The sequence below is a fragment of the Hyperolius riggenbachi genome, chromosome 6 (assembly GCF_040937935.1).
Source record: "Hyperolius riggenbachi isolate aHypRig1 chromosome 6, aHypRig1.pri, whole genome shotgun sequence".
NCBI classification, from domain to species: Eukaryota; Metazoa; Chordata; class Amphibia; order Anura; family Hyperoliidae; genus Hyperolius; species Hyperolius riggenbachi.
In genome coordinates this window covers 23,815,912-23,832,704 of record NC_090651.1, presented here as the reverse complement: position 1 = coordinate 23,832,704, position 16,793 = coordinate 23,815,912, and the positions used below count along the sequence as shown (strand labels likewise).

General features: G+C 44.2%; 1 protein-coding gene across 1 annotated transcript in view; it reads right to left on the bottom strand.

The window, feature by feature from the left end:
* LOC137520729 (cytochrome P450 4A5-like) overlaps positions 1 to 16,230 on the bottom strand; it is a 40,756-nt gene extending 24,526 nt beyond the window's left edge. Inside the window, exons 1-5 of the mRNA XM_068239027.1 lie at positions 16,039 to 16,230; positions 11,933 to 12,077; positions 11,765 to 11,809; positions 8,262 to 8,389; positions 3,347 to 3,471 (exon numbers count right to left, since the gene is read on the bottom strand). Of these exons, the coding sequence (XP_068095128.1) occupies positions 3,347 to 3,471; positions 8,262 to 8,389; positions 11,765 to 11,809; positions 11,933 to 12,077; positions 16,039 to 16,230 (635 nt within the window). The remainder of the gene's footprint in view (positions 1 to 3,346; positions 3,472 to 8,261; positions 8,390 to 11,764; positions 11,810 to 11,932; positions 12,078 to 16,038) is intronic.
* Positions 16,231 to 16,793: the final 563 nt, after the last annotated feature.

Here is a 16,793-nt window from a genome sequence, read left to right as displayed (position 1 = left end):
TGCAAAAAAAAACAAAATTACAAAAACCTCTCTGGAGCCTTTTTGCCGTCAGCCACTCATCCTCCTCCAGCGGTACCTTCGCCGCCAAGTGCCATTGGAACTCGCCTTCACCTCTTTGACTGCTTAACGCGTATATCCCTTTTTAAAACCACTTATTACCAATTAATAGCCCCATTTAAAGTGTTGATTTCACTTTAAAATCCATTTTCTCTAGAAAAAGAAAAAATTTTGGGAATTTTTTATGTTGAAGTTATGTTGCCCCTTATCACCTCGATAATCCATGCTATTTGGGGGACTGTAGCATGTATGGGGGCTTTGTTATTAACGTTAAAAGAAAATCCGCCTCCGGGCGGGAATCCACGCGTGATTACGCCATTCACGGGAAAAAATCCGCGTGGTTGCGTGGACGCGGACGAAAATCCGCATGCGGCGGGGCCGAATGCGGATTTTTTTTTGCAACCACGCGGATTGCCGAATTCGTGGATGAGGCACATCCGAGCATCCCTGATTACAAGTTCCCAACGTGCATTTTATCTGCTCTGAATGCTGCCATGGCATTTTATTCATAGATATTAATGTATAAATACAGCAGCTATCTAGTGATAATTTATCATCTGTCTCTGCTTGTCAGCTCAGCACAGTTCCAATTCAGCACAGGGCCGGCTGGGCTGTAACTAATTGTATCAACAGAGGAATGTAAACAAAATATAATGTTATCACCTCTTCGAATACGGTTCAAAAGCTGAAGGTGCTTTCCATTGCAGAAAAAGTGCTGTGTTGTTTCTTTTTTTTTTTTTTTTTGGGTGATAGTAAGTTTAAGGCTGTAAATAATCTTTAAGAGCAAAGAGGTAATGCTTAGTTTCAGTGCACTTTAATATACGGTATATATATATATATATATATATATATATATATATATATATATATCCTCTATAATAAAACCTCTGTGTCCCTGCGTCACGCTGTCCCTGTGTAGCTGGGTCTGTGCATTTTTTTGCTACTGCGCATGTGCGCAGCACGGACCCAGCTTCACAGAGACAGGAGGACGGGGCCAGGGAGCCGAGCGGGCGGCGTGTGAGCAGGCGGGTGCGTGCGCGGCAGGAGCGCGCATCGGCGGGTGGTGTGCGTGCGCGGCGGGTGGCGGAGGTGCACACGGCGAGAAAAATAGGCCTAGAGGGAGTTTTTAAACGGGCTTAGGTTTGCATATATACTAAATATCTGGAGCGCCTGGAAAAGTCGTACAAGATGGGAGTTTTTCCAATACCATGGAAAATGTCTAGACGAATACTGTAGAATACATAGAATTTGATGCGTCCACCTATCTCCCCTTCCAAAAATGGTCTTTTTTTGGTCTGGTGCAGAGATGTCAAACTCCAGTCCTGGAGGGTCATATCCATGCCAGTGTTTAGGACTTAGAAATGGAGAATTGTGTTCTATATGATGAACTTTCCTTATCCAGTCCCAACAATTATTTGAGCTGTGCCAAAAAATGTGTGAGGAGCGCAACCCTTGAGGAGGACTAGAGTTTGACAGCAAGAGAAGGCAAAAAAGTAAGGAGGGATCCCTCCCGAGGCAGTATATTTATGCCCCACCAGATTTCATATTACTTCAGACTAAAAAATTGAAGAAAAAACCTAACTTCCCTTTTCGTTTTGCATAGAAAGCGCTGATTCAGCTTTCTACGCACCAAGGTGCCATCTAGTGGACAAATATATTAGTGCTCTACACTACTATATTTGTCCACAAATAAAATGTACATATATGCCATGAGGGTATATCATTGTTATTTTGCAAATCAGGGCTTGTAATTATTGATAGAGTACAATGAGAAAAACAATAACCTTAAATGGAAAAAATATAGCTTTATTTCCAAATAAAATAGTGTCGCTATACATATTACTAGGGACAAAATTTAAATGTAATAACCAGGACAAATGGGGACATAAAATGTGTAAGTTTTATCTACAGTCACATGTTGTATTTTAAAACTATAATGGCTGAAATCTGAAAAGAATACTTTTTTAAAATCATTTTCTTATTAGTCCGTTAAAATGCATACACAAATTAGTTCTTAGCAAAAAGTACCTCCCAAAAAAAGCCCAATTTGTAGCAAAAAACAAACAAACAATGTATCATTTAGGTATAATATTTATTGATAAAGTTATTGCCAAATGAATGGGAAGAGAGCTAACATGTGCCTGCTTGTTATCAGCCCTGTTAAAATCCCTGACTGAGCATTCAGTCTGGCTTTGCTCAGGAATCATTATAGCTGAGCCATTGTATCAGGGCCAGAAGGGGGCAGGCTTGGGCTTGAAAATATATCACCTGTTCTCTGCTTCATCCTTCACTGCTCAGCCTGCTTGTTATCAGCCCTGATAAAATCCCTGACTGAGCATTCAGTCTGGCTTTGCTCAGGAATCATTATAGCTGAGTCTGCCTTCTCTGATGTCTTTTCAAGCCCAAGCCTGCCCCCTTCTGGCTCTGCTACAATGGCTCAGCTATAATGATTCCTGAGCAAAGCCAGACTGAATGCTCCGTCAGGGATTTTATCAGAGCTGATAAGAAGCAGGCTGAGCAGTGAAGGATGAAGCAGAGAGCAGGGTAGGTGTTTTCTCTAATGTTCTCACTGATGCATATGGTAAAATGCATGAGGGTGCTTCGTCTCTGGTACACTTTAAAGTGGGATTGTCAGCCACAAAATCAAATTCCATTTAAACACTGCAATCTGTTAGTAATGCTGCCAGGAATCTCACCCTGCGTTGCAAGCACCGCAATCTATTCAGAACTGTCTCTGCTGTAGTTATCTTTTCTCAGTCACCCTGCCTCTTATTCTATGCCATCGCCAAGGAAAAAGCTTGTCATTAGAATTCCTCTCCCGCCCACATTTCTGCTTCTTTGTGATTGGATTGACCACACTTCAGTGTGACAGGCTGAGGTTGCAAAATGATCCTGTGCTCACACTCGTTTACATGCAAGCCAGAGATGACACAGCAGATTGGAGGAGAAAAAGAAAAAAAACTTAAGGGAGGAAATTACATCAGAATTTAGCTTCACACTATGGGGAAAAGACATGGCCCCTGCCAGGAACAGAATTCTCATCATTTACTATATAAAATTAACTGAAATTAAAAAGTGGACAGTAAAATACATCTGTTCTGTAAGTAGATAGAGTATCTACTTATATATGTGTTGTTGTTTTTTCCTGGCATAGTATGGCTGATCCTCCTGTTTTAAGGGAAGAAACCCTTAGAGCTGAAATGGGTAATAAGAGAAGTTCTTAGAATCAACCCCTAGGTGTCCACAGAACACTACATGTAAAAAGCAAAACTACTGAGAGACTACTGACCTGTTAAGCTGGCAGTTGCTCTGGTAGCTGAAGGCACATTTCATGATGGAGTCCAGCGCCATGAGGCTGACGTAATGGAAGAGTTCCACTGGCTTCGTGTCTGAGACCACATGCTCCCATTTATCCTAGTTAAGATCAAACAAAATGTCAATCTAAGGTTATTGTCACTTTAAAGAGAAACCGTAACCAAGAACTGAACTTCATCCCAATCAGTAGCTGATACCCCCTTTACCATGAGAAATCTATTCCTTTTCACCAACGGATCATCAGGGGGCTCTGTATGGCTGATATTGTGGTGAAACCCCTCCCACAGTGTGATGTCAGGACCATGGTGCTGACATCACACTGTGGAAACCTTGTTGCATTGTGGGAAATAACAGCTGTTTCCAACTGCGAAAAAAAAAACAAGCAGCATCTTCTTCCACTGACATCACCTGCCAGCAGTAAAAATGTCACCATGTGATAAATGTCAGAATGTAAATCATTGGGTGGGTATCTCAGCGTAAAAGCCGAGATACCCACTTTCCACTCTGAAACCAGGAAAAAGTGATTGACTCATGTATAAGCCTCCTCCCCAGTATAACCTCCTTCACAGTAGCCAGATGTGCCCCCAGTACAAGTTATCCCACCTCCCCATAGCCAGATGTGCTTCAAGAATGATAGAGCTGTGTCTCAAGATGCCACTAGATGACATTTATTTATTATTTATTTATTTATTGTATTTATAAAGCGCCAACATATTACGCAGCGCATAGATATGAGACACAGCGATTGTCACACAGCCTGGGGACACAGGCAGTCTTGAGCAGCGCACTCTGCACAACATGTTGCAGGGGATGGGGGGCGCAGACACAGCAGGGAGCCAGATGGCAAGAGCAGGATCACTAATGCGCGATCATTACACTCCTCTGCCAGTAACACAACCTGCTCTACCATCCGTTCTGCTCCACTGACTCGCATATAAGCTGAGGGGGTAACGTTTCAGCACATTTTTGTGCTGAAAAATATGGCTTATACGCGTGTAACCTCCCCCCCCCGAAAGAGGGTTCCAGATTACTAAAGCATTGCTATGTGTGTGGTGCCTTTAAGACTAAGGGCCATATGCAATTCACTTTTTCTCCTGAGTTTTCTCCCAGGTGATATTTTCACCAGCAAGCAAGAAAATACTCAAAATAAATTTGATAGTACTTTTTCACCAACTTTCTAGTACTTTTTCAGTTATAAAATGCTAACGATTATGTTTAAAGAGAGGATGAAACTTCTCTCCTAGGAGATAACACAGGTGAAAAATATTATTGCATATGGGCCTAAGTATCAAGTCCTGTCAAGTCCGTTTCAAGTCAAGAGTTAAACTTCATGGGCCATATGCAATTCACTTTTTCTCCTGAGTTTTCTCCTAGGTGATTTTTTCACACCTTTTCATAAAATACCTTCTAAACCACCGTCAAGCAAAAAATACGTAAAATAATTTTGATAGCACTTTTTTTCCAACTTTTGGGTATTTTTTTCAATTGTAAAATGCTGAAAAGTTATTTTAAAAAGAATGTGAAAATGATCACCTAGGACATAATTCAGGAGAAAAAGTTAATTGCATATGGGCCCATATGTTCTTCAGATGATGTGTTCTGCATAATTACAAAGAGTCTGATATCTAAAGAGAACCTGTCAGTATTAAAAAGCTAAGTGGAAGAGGAGGAGTTATATTGCATCTTGTGATATTAAAGTATACTGCAGGAGAAACCAGGTGATACCTGATCAAGATACAGAGTTAACTAAGTTGGAATACAAATTGTTGCAACGTTGCAAAGTTCAGAGCTTATTCAGCCTTAAAGTCAAAGTGCACTTAAAGAGAGTTCTATTGTAGGAGGGTGGTGTTGATCGTATAGAGGGGTGCATCGTTTACTTTATATTTTATTTTATTTATCTTTATTTTGCTTTAACACTTTTTGATTCTTTGATTTATATTTTATTTTGTTTGTTGTTTTGGGAAGCCTAATCCAGAGGGGAGGTATTAAGAGTAAAGTGTATTGAGCGCTACAAATACAACCTAAAGAGTCTAAAAGATCTCGGAGCAAGGTGAATGTCCTGATTGGACCAACCAACGAACTGTCAACTATTCAGTACCATATTGCAAACTGTCATGAGTTTCCCCCAAAGTTTTGCTGAGCAAAAGGGACTAAGAACTGATTAGGTATTGGACTGAATTGCTCAGTAGACCCGCCCTTTCCCCAGCCCACGCCCAACATCGGTACTGTGATCTGTATATGCTGTAAAGTGGTTGATTGTTGTACAAGAAGACCTATTGTAGCTCACTATAATTTGTATGTAACTAACCGTTTCCTTCCGCAGGTTTTACCAGTGCACCGGCTGTGAAGACTAGAGATTGTGCATTATTGACCTTTGATGTGCAAGGGAGGTGTGTTGTGACATTGAAGTGTTTTGCGCTGATTCCAACTACTACCACTGTTTAGTTGCAAATAAATCTTTGATAATCTCATCTGAGTCAGTGTCTGGTGGATTCCAGCCGGAGCCTGGTGCTTACGGTCCATATGGGTTACACGCGAGTATATAAGGTAAAGTAGGATACGATCTTCCTATTCACATTGCAATGGGGGGTACAGAAGTTGCCATGCCTAGGGCACCAATATGGCCAGAAAGGACCCTGCCTGGAGAAGGACTTTAAAGGAACACTATATATTAACATGTTTCTTTTTAACTGGGATAGGAATAGTTTATGAAGTGCTCCTAACTACTGCTGTGTACATTTCACTGCTTATCTCTTTGTTTACTGTTCTCAAACTCCTTTCACATGTCACTGAAGGCCAGGCTGATCAGGGTTATGGACCAGTGAGGGGAATGGGGAATCCCTCTCCCTGTATCTGTTAACCCTGTGTGTACTTTATATCTTTAGAAGATCACAGGTCTTACTAGCTTAAATGCTGATGCTTGTGTCTCTGAATGAGCTGTCTGCACCGAGAGCAGAGGAAATGTATCTGTTATGTGCAGCATAGATATTTGTAATTGTATGTGAAACCTGACACCCAGGCATTTCATACTAAAGGTTTTGCTTTTGCTTTCAAAGAAAAATAATCTGAAGTCTCACATGCAAAAAATAGCACTGGCTGTGTAAAATTGAAGCACAGGCTCAACCTTTGCTAATGATTTGTTCCAATGCAGCTACAACCTACACACATCCAATTACAGCTTTTGCCTCTGATATTTAACATAAAGGGCTCTATTCATAAAACTTTACCGCAAGTTTTCCGCTCAAAACAGTTGACTTTTCCAACCATTTAGCAAAGTGGGCATTCATAAAAGCTGTTTCCGCATGAGAATCTGACATTCCTGTGCAGTGCGGGGAAAGTACCGCCTTGTGCGGAGATTATCACAACACATGTCACTGAAGGTTAATTCATAAAGATTAGAGCAGGCGGAATGTGTGCGGAGAAACCCGGCTGTTTAGATAAGTCGATAAGCCAGGGGTAACAGTCAAGATAACAGCAAGTGAATGAGAAAGACCTCCCAGGCAGCTGCAGTGAGAGGAGAGCAGACAAGGCATTCCGGAATGCCAAGGCTGTGTTTTTTTAACCCCTTGGGTACCTGTTTTCAGATATATGTCACATCAGAAAGCCTGCATGTGTAACATTTATTGAAGTTCTTCTAAGCTGCAGCAATTAAATAGATTGTTTAGGAAGACTAATGGACAGAGTCAGGGCTCTTTCACATCCGAGCTTGCGTTAGAGAACGCTCAAAGCATACGTTTTGTTGTATGCGTTTTAATATGCGTTGCACTGCAGTGAGTGTGCGTTTTTAATCCGTTTTCAATGCGTTACAGCACATAGGAAAACGCAGGTAATTTTTTTTTCTTTTAGTTTTCAACTTTCCACATTGTTCCTCTGTTGCATTCTGGGACTGATTGCCTGTGTTAACGGATTAAAAACGCGCATAGTGTGCGTTTTACATTGACTAACATTGTAACGCATAAAGCTAGCGTCGGCCGAAAAACTGCGCCTGGGTGCAGTGTAACGCAACGCACAAAAAGGCTGTGTTATATGTGAAAGCTAAAATGAAAGTCTATGGACTTTCATTTCACCTTGGGTAACGCAAACTTTACCCGTTGCGTTGAAACGCAGAAAATCTGCCCTAATGTGAAAGAGCCCTTAGTGCAGATTCAGGAGAAGGAGAGGCAGAAAATGCACATGTAATGGGATGCTGGGGCTGCCTCCTTTATACTAAGGGGCCGTTTAGATCAGAAATGCGGATGGCCATGCGTGCGGAACGCGTGCGGACCGCAACGCGTACGAACGCATGGCCATCCGCGTTTGTGTGCGTTGCGTGGCTGATCCCATCACTGAAAAGTGAATGGGACAGCCACGCGTTTTTGCAAAATCTGCGTGCAGCATGCGTTCCCGGACCGCACAGGTCCGGAACGCATGCAGTGTGAACATCAGACATTGCACTCTATGCAATGTCTGATGTCGTGCGTTTTGGCCACCTGCACGCGTTTCCAAAACGCGGCTGGAAACGCGTGCAGTGTGAACGGACCCTAAGGCTTTCTCTGCAGGAAAAAAATGTATCAACTCAGCCAGCAAATGTAACAACTCAGCAGCACCACCAGTTTAGTGCGGGAATTCCCCGACCTATTATCGCAAGTGTAATCATTTATATGAATTAGCACACAAAAGTCTAAAATACCGATGTGGTGTTTTCCCTCCAAGATTTTTTTTTTACCGCAAATGTTTTATGAATAGAGCCCTTAGTGTAGAAAAAATGTTTGCACAGCTACTTGGACATTATTTGTACATTGTCAACACTTGGTTTTTGATAGTGTTCCTTTAATTGTATAATAGGTCAGTTATTCTTTCCCAGTCCCTGCAAGACAATCCATTTATTTCTTTGCCTAATTAATCCTTACCAGCATGACGTTGGCGCAGTCTGACATGATTTTGACATACGGCTTCAGGACATCATAGTGGAACCCCGGAGTGAGCAGCTTGCGGTGCTGATGCCACTTCTGTCCCGACAGCACCAGTAACCCTTTCCCTGCCGGACAGAACCACAGAACAGAGATCAGTGCTATGCACTGGATGTGTCTGGGAGTATTGGGCCACCCTAAACTGTAATTTCAGTTACAAGGTAAGATCTAATTTAAAGTAGACCAGAGACTAAGAAATAGAATACCTGGGGCTTCCTCCAGCCCTATAAGCACATGTGAGCTGGGGCGTTGCTAGCCCTGAATATCAGTGGCACGTTCCACGGATCTATTCTGGGGTGCCCCCTGGCAGAGTCAGAGCTGTGGAGCCTCTATGGGGACATGCTGGGAGCTGTGGTGCCTCAATGTTCAGCATGCTTGGAGCTGTGATGCATCAATGTGGGGTATATTGGGTGCTTTGGTGCCTCTAAGGGGGCATGTTGGGAACTGTGGTGTCATGCTGGGTGCTGGAGTCCCTTTATGGTGGCATGCAGGGAGCTGTGGTTATTCTATGGTGGCATGCAGGGAGCTGTGGTTATTCTATGGTGGCATGCAGGGAGCTGTGGTTATTCTATGGTGGCATGCAGGGAGCTGTGGTTATTCTATGGTGACATGCAGGGAGCTGTGGTTATTCTATGGTGGCATGCAGGGAGCTGTGGTTATTCTATGGGGGTATGCTGGGAGCTGTGGTGCCTCAATGGGAGGCTTGTCGGACTATGGGAGGGGGTCCACTAGAAGGTCTGGGAATGCTATGGGAGACTGCCAGACTACCCGGCAGAAAGCCAGACCAGTCAGTACTCAGTACAGAAGCCAAGTAACTCTGCCTAGTTAAAGAGACACTGAATCGGAAAAAAAATATGATATAGTGAATTGGTTGTGTACTATGAATAATTACTAGAAGATTAGCAGCAAAGAAAATATTCTCATATTTTTATTTTCAGGTATATAGTGTTTTTTCTAACATTGCGTCATTCTATATTATGTGCAGATTACACAACACTCAGCATTCAAAATGAGTTTTTCAGAGCAGTCTGTGAAGTAATGACCTCTCCTCTGCCAGAGGAAAAGTAAACAGTTCAATTACAGTTGAGATAATAAAAGTCAGATAACAGCCCCCTCCACGACTAAAGGTAGCCATACACTGGTCGATTTGCCATCAGAGTCGACCAGCTGACAGATCCCTATCTGATCGAATCTGATCAGAGAGGGATCGTATGGCTGCCTTTACTGCAAACAGATTATGAATCGATTTCAGCCTGAAACCGATCACAATCTGTGGAGACGCCGCTGCCGCCCGTCCCCCCCCCCCCCCCGCGCATACATTACCTGACGCTGGCTCCCGGGCATCTTCTCCGCATCTTCTCCGCGCTGCACCCGTTCCATCCCGGCGCTTCCTGTGTCACTCCTTGACCAGGAAGTTCAAATAGAGCGCCCTCTATTTGAACTTCCTGGTCACTGCAGTGACAGGAAGCGCCGGGATGGAGCGGGTGCAGCGCGGAGAAGATGCGGAGAAGACGCCCGGGAGCCAGCGTCAGGTAATGTATACCTGATCGGATCGGCCGCCGCTAGCGACGCGCTCCCTTAGCTGTACTACACATACAAATCATAATATCATAATTTTTTTTTCACTTCAGTGTCTCTTTAAGTTTAAGTGACACTGCCTAATTATGTGAAATGCTGCATTTTTTTAATGGATAGGGTGCTTCATCTAACATTTTGCTGAGCAGGCCTACTTAGACCGCTGTTAAGTTCATGTAAATTTGGCTCCACCCATGACCACACCTACATTCTGGTGCATGGCCTCACCTATTTTTCAGCTGGAGTGCCCAAAACCGCCCGAGATCTCTTAGGATCCTAGCAACACCCCTACATGTGAGTCCCTCGCCATCCTCCAGCGCCGTGGGACCTGCGGTCTGCCATTCAGAGGCAATCAGCCCAGTAACTGGCTCAGTCGCGTCAGTCCGGTGTCTACTGCGCATGCGCAGAAGACCAGGGCTGGACCTGACTTAGCCAGTTACTGGAGCTGATCGCAGCTAAACGGCAAACCGCGGAGGACGGCAAGGGACTCACATGTGCTTGTGGGGCTGGAGGAAGCCCCGGGTAAGGATCGGTTCTCTCTATTTCTTAGTCTCTGGTACGCTTTAAACAACACATGGCTCAAGAATTATTTTACACAAAAAACGCCAAACACTTTTCTGCTCAGTAGCAGGAAAACATTTGAGCATGCTGAAGAGTTGTAGCTAAAAATTATTGAGTCGCTTAACAAAATTTTGATGGGCCTCCCAGGCTTTACAGTGAACCTCCGGACTAAAAATCTACTCAGCAGAACTGAAAAGGCTTGGTGTTTCTTTAACAGTTTCACAGCATCAGAACTTTTTTTCTTACCAAAGCATCATTTTTAGCTGCATTTTTAGCTAAGCTCCACCCATCAAAGAAAACTGCCCAGGCTTTTTTTCCCTGATGCTGTGCAAAGCATGATGGGATTTCCTATGTTTTTATTCACGTTGCCTAGCAACTGGGAGGGGTGATCAGCACACAGGACAGTTGGAACTGTGTCTTATACTCCCTGTCACCTCCATTCAACCAAAAAGATGGCTGCATGAAAGCCCACTAGAGGGCGCTCCGGAAGCGTACTTTCGATCGCCTCCGGCAATCGAAAGTAACAAGATAGGCCGCAATGAGCGGCCTATCTTGTTTCGCTTTCCTCGTCGCCATGGCGACGAGCGGAGTGACGTCATGGACGTCAGTCGACGTCCTGACGTCAGAGCCGCCCGATCCAGCCCCTAGCGCCGGCCGGAACTGTTTGTTCCGGCTGCGCTGGGCTCGGGCGGCTGGGGGGACCCTCTTTCGCCGCTGCACGCGGCGGATCGCCGCGGAGCGGCGGCGATCGGGCAGCACACGCGGCTGGCAAAGTGCCGGCTGCGTGTGCTGCTTTTTACAGAATTGAAATCGGCCCAGCAGGGCCTGAGCGGCGACCTCCGGCGGCATACCCCGAGCTCAGCTCGGGATTACCGCCAAGGAGGTTAATCAACATAACTAATGTAACTTAATGACGGTATTTTTCTTTAGGTTGAAGTTCCTCTTTAAGCTCCCCTCACCTCTTCTGCATCATGAATAAGGGTGGTCATGGTAGAGTAAGGGTCATATACAATGTACGCCCCATACATCCATGAACACAGATGTATACTTACCCCTCCCACATGCACACACATATAATACATTCTGCACCCCTCCCTCTGAGATGCACCACTTAACTCACAGTAAATGTACCACACCACCAAGGGCATAAAAACCACCCAGGAAGGCCCCCTGCGAAATTGTCATGGAACCCCCTGGGATCCAAACTCCTCCCCACTGTATCTGATCCCCCGCCCACCTCCCTCATTTGGCCCGCAGGCCTTGTGTTTAACCCCGTGGTCTAGATGGTGATCACATGATGAACATACCTATCCATGGTGTTATGAAGTGATAGCCAATGTTGTCTTTTGGATCTGTTAAAAAAACCAAAAAACATAAGAAAAGTAAATAAATAGGTAAATAAATTGTAAATAAATATGCAGATTAGAAACTGGGTTTAGCAGAATTCATAAAAATAGACAAGAAGCAGACTGTACCTTGTCTGGTCAGAATGGCTTTGGCGTAGTCTGGGTGACAGACGATAAATGAGGCAAAGTATCTTCCCAGCCATGAGGGGAAGCCATATCCATATTTCCGGGCATAAGCAAGCACTTTGGCCAGATCTGTGCCATCTTGTTTAAACTGTTGACATAAAACAAAGAATGAGGATTCCTTTCATAGGCAAGTTTAGGTGGGGATTACTGGTGCCCAGAATTCCCCCTCAGACCAGGTGTGGCGCAGTGTCTGGGTACAAGCACAAGTTCGGCGTAACTAGAGGGGTGCACGTATGGCTCATGCCATGGGCGTCACAATACCATGTGCTCCATGGCTGCCCCCTCCTCCCTCTGTGCTCCACCACCATACTGAGGAATGCTAAGCCTTCCCCTGTCCCCCCGAGCCCTTGTCCAATCCATGGACAAGGGGCTCTTCCCCACCTCCGGTGCCCCAGGAGGAAGTAGCACCGGAGGTGGGGAAGAGCTGAGAGCGCGTCTATACAGACCCATTACCACTGGCTCTAGCTGCCCTCCCTGCCTCTCTCACACCTGTCACCCTCACCCATAGGTGCCAGCATGGGTGAGGGTGACAGGTGTGAGAGAGGCAGGGAGGGCAGCAGGAGCCGGTGGTAATGCGTCTGTATAGACTCGCTCTCAGCTCAGCAATACTAAGTATACCTGAGAACAAAAGCATCTTTATATTTTGGCTCCAAGGCTCCCCACTGGATCCTTATCGACCAATGGGGATCCTCCTGATCCTCATTGGTCTGTTAAGGAACCAATGGGGAGCATTGGAGCCAAAATTTAAAGATGCTTTTTGCTCTCAGCTATACTGTATAGCTGAGAGCAGTGCGGCAGGGGCAGCATGTGTGGCGGCGAGTACGCGCGGAGATCTTCAATCAACATGTAACAGAAGATCGCAAGATAGAGGATACTGTTGTGGGAAAATTGGTGTGGGAATTTTTTCTTAAAGGTACAGGTACAGGTAAGTATTTCTGAAGATCGCAAGATAGAGGATACTGTCTTCGTGGGACATAACAGATTATAGAGTGGGACCTTTTCCAAGGATATTGGCGTGGGAATTTTTTCTTAAAGGTACAGGTAAGTATTTCTGAAGATAGAGGATACTGTCTTCGTGGGACCTTTCCCAAGGATATTGGCATGGGAATTTTTTCTTAAAGGTACAGGTAAGTATTTCTGTAGATCGCAAGATAGAGGATACTGTTGTCATGGGACATGACCGATTATAGCTTGAGACCTTTTTTCTCGAGAATATTGGCGTGGGAACTTTTTTCTTAAAGGTACAGGTAAGTATTTCTGGTTAATTAGGAACATTAAAGGACTTTTCTCGTGGTTGCGTTTTTATTTCATTTAACCCTTTATGGAAATGGGTAAGGGGTAATTTGTACCCCTATACTCATTTCTCCTGGGTGGGGGGCAGGCATCTGGGTTCCCATTCTTAAAGGGGAATCACAGATGCCACCATGAACCCCCCCAGGGAGTCTTCGCCCCCACCTCCTCCTGGGACACCGGAGATGGGGAAGAGCCCCTTGTCCATGTATTGGACAAGGGCTCAGGGGGAGAGGGGAAGGCTTGGCCGCCCCTCTCCCCTGGAGCCCCTCCATACCATGAATCATGCATGCTGGTATAGCTCCGAATTCTGGCTATCCCAGCCTGCATGGGGGACAAGGGGTTACAGAGGCTCGGGAGGGGGGACCCCACGTAATTTTTTTTCAGATTTCCCACACCCAGACAGAACATTCCCCAAAATTAAAAATGTTTAATTTTTTTAAAATATTGTTTCCCACTATCTTTTTAACATATCCTGCAACTTTGGTGTTGCTAGGATGTAAGGGGCCTTTGCTATTAACTGCTGGGAAATATTTCCTACACTCTTTGACCGGCGGCATTTAAATGTATCATTTTTTTTTCTTTGAACTTTTAAAATCAATTTTCTCAAAAAGTATAAGGTCTTTTTGAAAAACAAAAATGTCCTCTTGTTCCCACCTTTCTTCTTAACATTTCCTGCAAATTTGGTGTTTCTGGCATTTAAAGGGGCTTTGCTATTAACCGCTAAAGTCGGCAGGCGTTTAATTTTCCCACGATCAGAAGGAGAATTTTAAAGAGAACCCGAGGTGTGTTTAAAGAATGTTATCTGCATGTAGAGGCTGGATCTGCCTATACAGCCCAGCCTCTGTTGCTATCCCAAACCCCACTAATGTCCCCCTGCACTCTGCAATCCCTCATAAATCACAGCGGTGCTGTGAGGCTGTGTTTACATCTGTAGTGTCAGTCTCAGCTTCTCCCCCGCCTCCTGCATAGCTCCGGTCCCTGCCCCCATCCCTTCCCTCCAATCAGCAGGGAGGGAAGGGATGCAGGCGGGGACTGGAGTTCTGCAGGAGGCGGGGAGAGCAGCAGACTGACACTATAGAGATAAACACAGCCAGCTCTGACAAGCTGTTTGTCAGCAGCGTGGCTGTAATTTGTGAGGGATTGCAGAGTGCAGGGGGACCTTAGGGGGGTTTGGGATAGCAACAGAGGCTGGGCTGTATAGGCAGATCCAGCCTCTGTATGCAGATAATATTCTTCAAACCCACCTCGGGTTCTCTTTAAGCCCTGCTTTGCTGCCGTTTGGAAAATAACTGGCCGAAGACTTTAACATTTAATAGCAAAGTCCCCTTGAAAGATAGAAACACCAAATTTGCAGGTTATGTTAAGAAGAAAATTGGGAACAAGAGGAAAACATTTTTTTCAAAAAGACCTTATAGTTTTTGAGAAAATCGATTTTAAAGCAGTAGGATCAGCCATACTATGCCAGGGAAAAAAACACATATATAAGTAAATAAATACTTGATCTACTTACATAACACATGTATTATACTGTCCACGTTTTGATTTCAGTGAATGCTATATAGTAAATGACGAGAATTCTGTTCCTGGTGGGGGCCATGTCTTTTGCCCACAGTTAAGGATAACTCGTGATGCCATTTCTGCCCATTACTTTTTTCTTGTCTCCTCCAATTGCTGAGTCACCTCAGCCTTGCTTGTAAACACAAGTGAGTAGGGGATTAGGTTTCAGATAAGCAGCTGGCAGAGAAATAAAGGGAAGAGGAGGAATATATTATAGATAAAAAGAACCCCCAGCATGCAATTCTTTGGCACCGACTACTAAAGGGTCATTGCTCCTTAAAGAGAAACTCCGACCAAGAATTGAACTTTATCCCAATCAGTAGCTGATACCCACTTTTACATGAGAAAAATAATGATTTTCACAAACAGACCATCAGGGGGCGCTGTATGACTGATTTTGTGCTGAAACCCCTCCCACAAGAGGCTCTGGTACCGTACGGTACTCTGGGCAAACTGTCACAATGTAACAATGTTCAGACAGGAAATAGCTGTCTGTTAAAGCCAGACCAGCTAGAAACAGCTCCATAATCTGCCCACAGTAACAATGTCACCATGTAATACAAGTCAGAATGTGAATCTGGGAGAGGAAAGATTTTACAATGAGCAAACACTGACTAAATCATGTATACATAATTATTGTAAAAATGAAGCACTTTTTTTATTACATTATTTTCACTGGAGTTCCTCTTTAAGTATGCGATAACTCCAAATCATAACAGCAGAAAAAGTTTTGAAAGTTTTGAATGCAGGATTAGCATCTTTATCTCTTAATACACTCAGACCAGTTGCTATTGAAATTTGATTTTTATGGTGACAATACCGCTTTAAAAAGATATATATCGTTCAGACAGGACAAAAAAAAGCAGGTTTTAAAATGATAAATAACGTTTTGACGGTCAGCGCCATTTTTTAACTTTATAAAACGATAAATATTGTTTAATAATGATTTTCAATGAGGCGCCATTTTTATAGCGCCCGCACCTGGCGCCATTTTTCACTGCTCCCCTTCTGAAGACCTTGTGAGGACCAGTTGGTCTAATAACTTCAACCTGGGGAAGGGGGGGGGGGGGGGGGAGATCAATGGTGAACTACAGGAAAGGGAAGGCTCTATGGGTTTCAGAGCTGTCCTTCTACATAGGTGAACATAAAGTCTTCTTATGGCTTTGAGTTAATTATTGTCAAGATGCCTAAGTCCTTACCTCATGAGCATTGCCGTACAGCCAGTGGGTCTCCGGACCTGGAAATTGGCTGAAGGACTTCAGCAGCTGTCTCCTCGTCAGGTATAAGGAATAGGCCTTGTACAGGAGATACACAACAGAGATCCAGGCAGCCCAGCGGAAGACATCTGAGGCACTCAGAGATACCAGCCCAGCTAAGAGAGAGAAGTCCATGATGATGTGACACTGCTGCACTCTACTGAACTCTGCCCTGCATATCATATATAGAGCTCAGTGCAGGGAGGAGGAGAGACTTTATCACTGCAGGTGACAGGACAGTTTACAAAGGAGGAGGACAGAGGGCTGGAGGGAGGTGTGACCATATAGCATGTCAAAGTCTTATCTATGTTTGTTTTTTGGTGTGTAATTTAACAGAATGAGATATATAGCGAGTTTTAGGTCCTTTGAAGTTATTATTTTCTTTTTTTTCCATATTTAAAAAAGTGGCAACTTAAAGTACACTTGAAGTGAGAAGAACATGGTGACTGTCATATTTCTTTACTTTTAAATGATACCAGTTGCCTGGCTGTCCTGCTGGCCGCAGTAGCGTCTGGATCACACACCTGAAACAATCATGTGACTAATAATCTTGTCAGATTTTAGTCAAAAACATGTGATCTGTCAAAGAGGCCCTGTAGTAACATATTTTAGAATGCAGTAAATTATTTAGGATGCCCACTTTTATGATAATTTTATTGGTTTCAACATTAGAAACACTTCCTCTATTTATATATTGC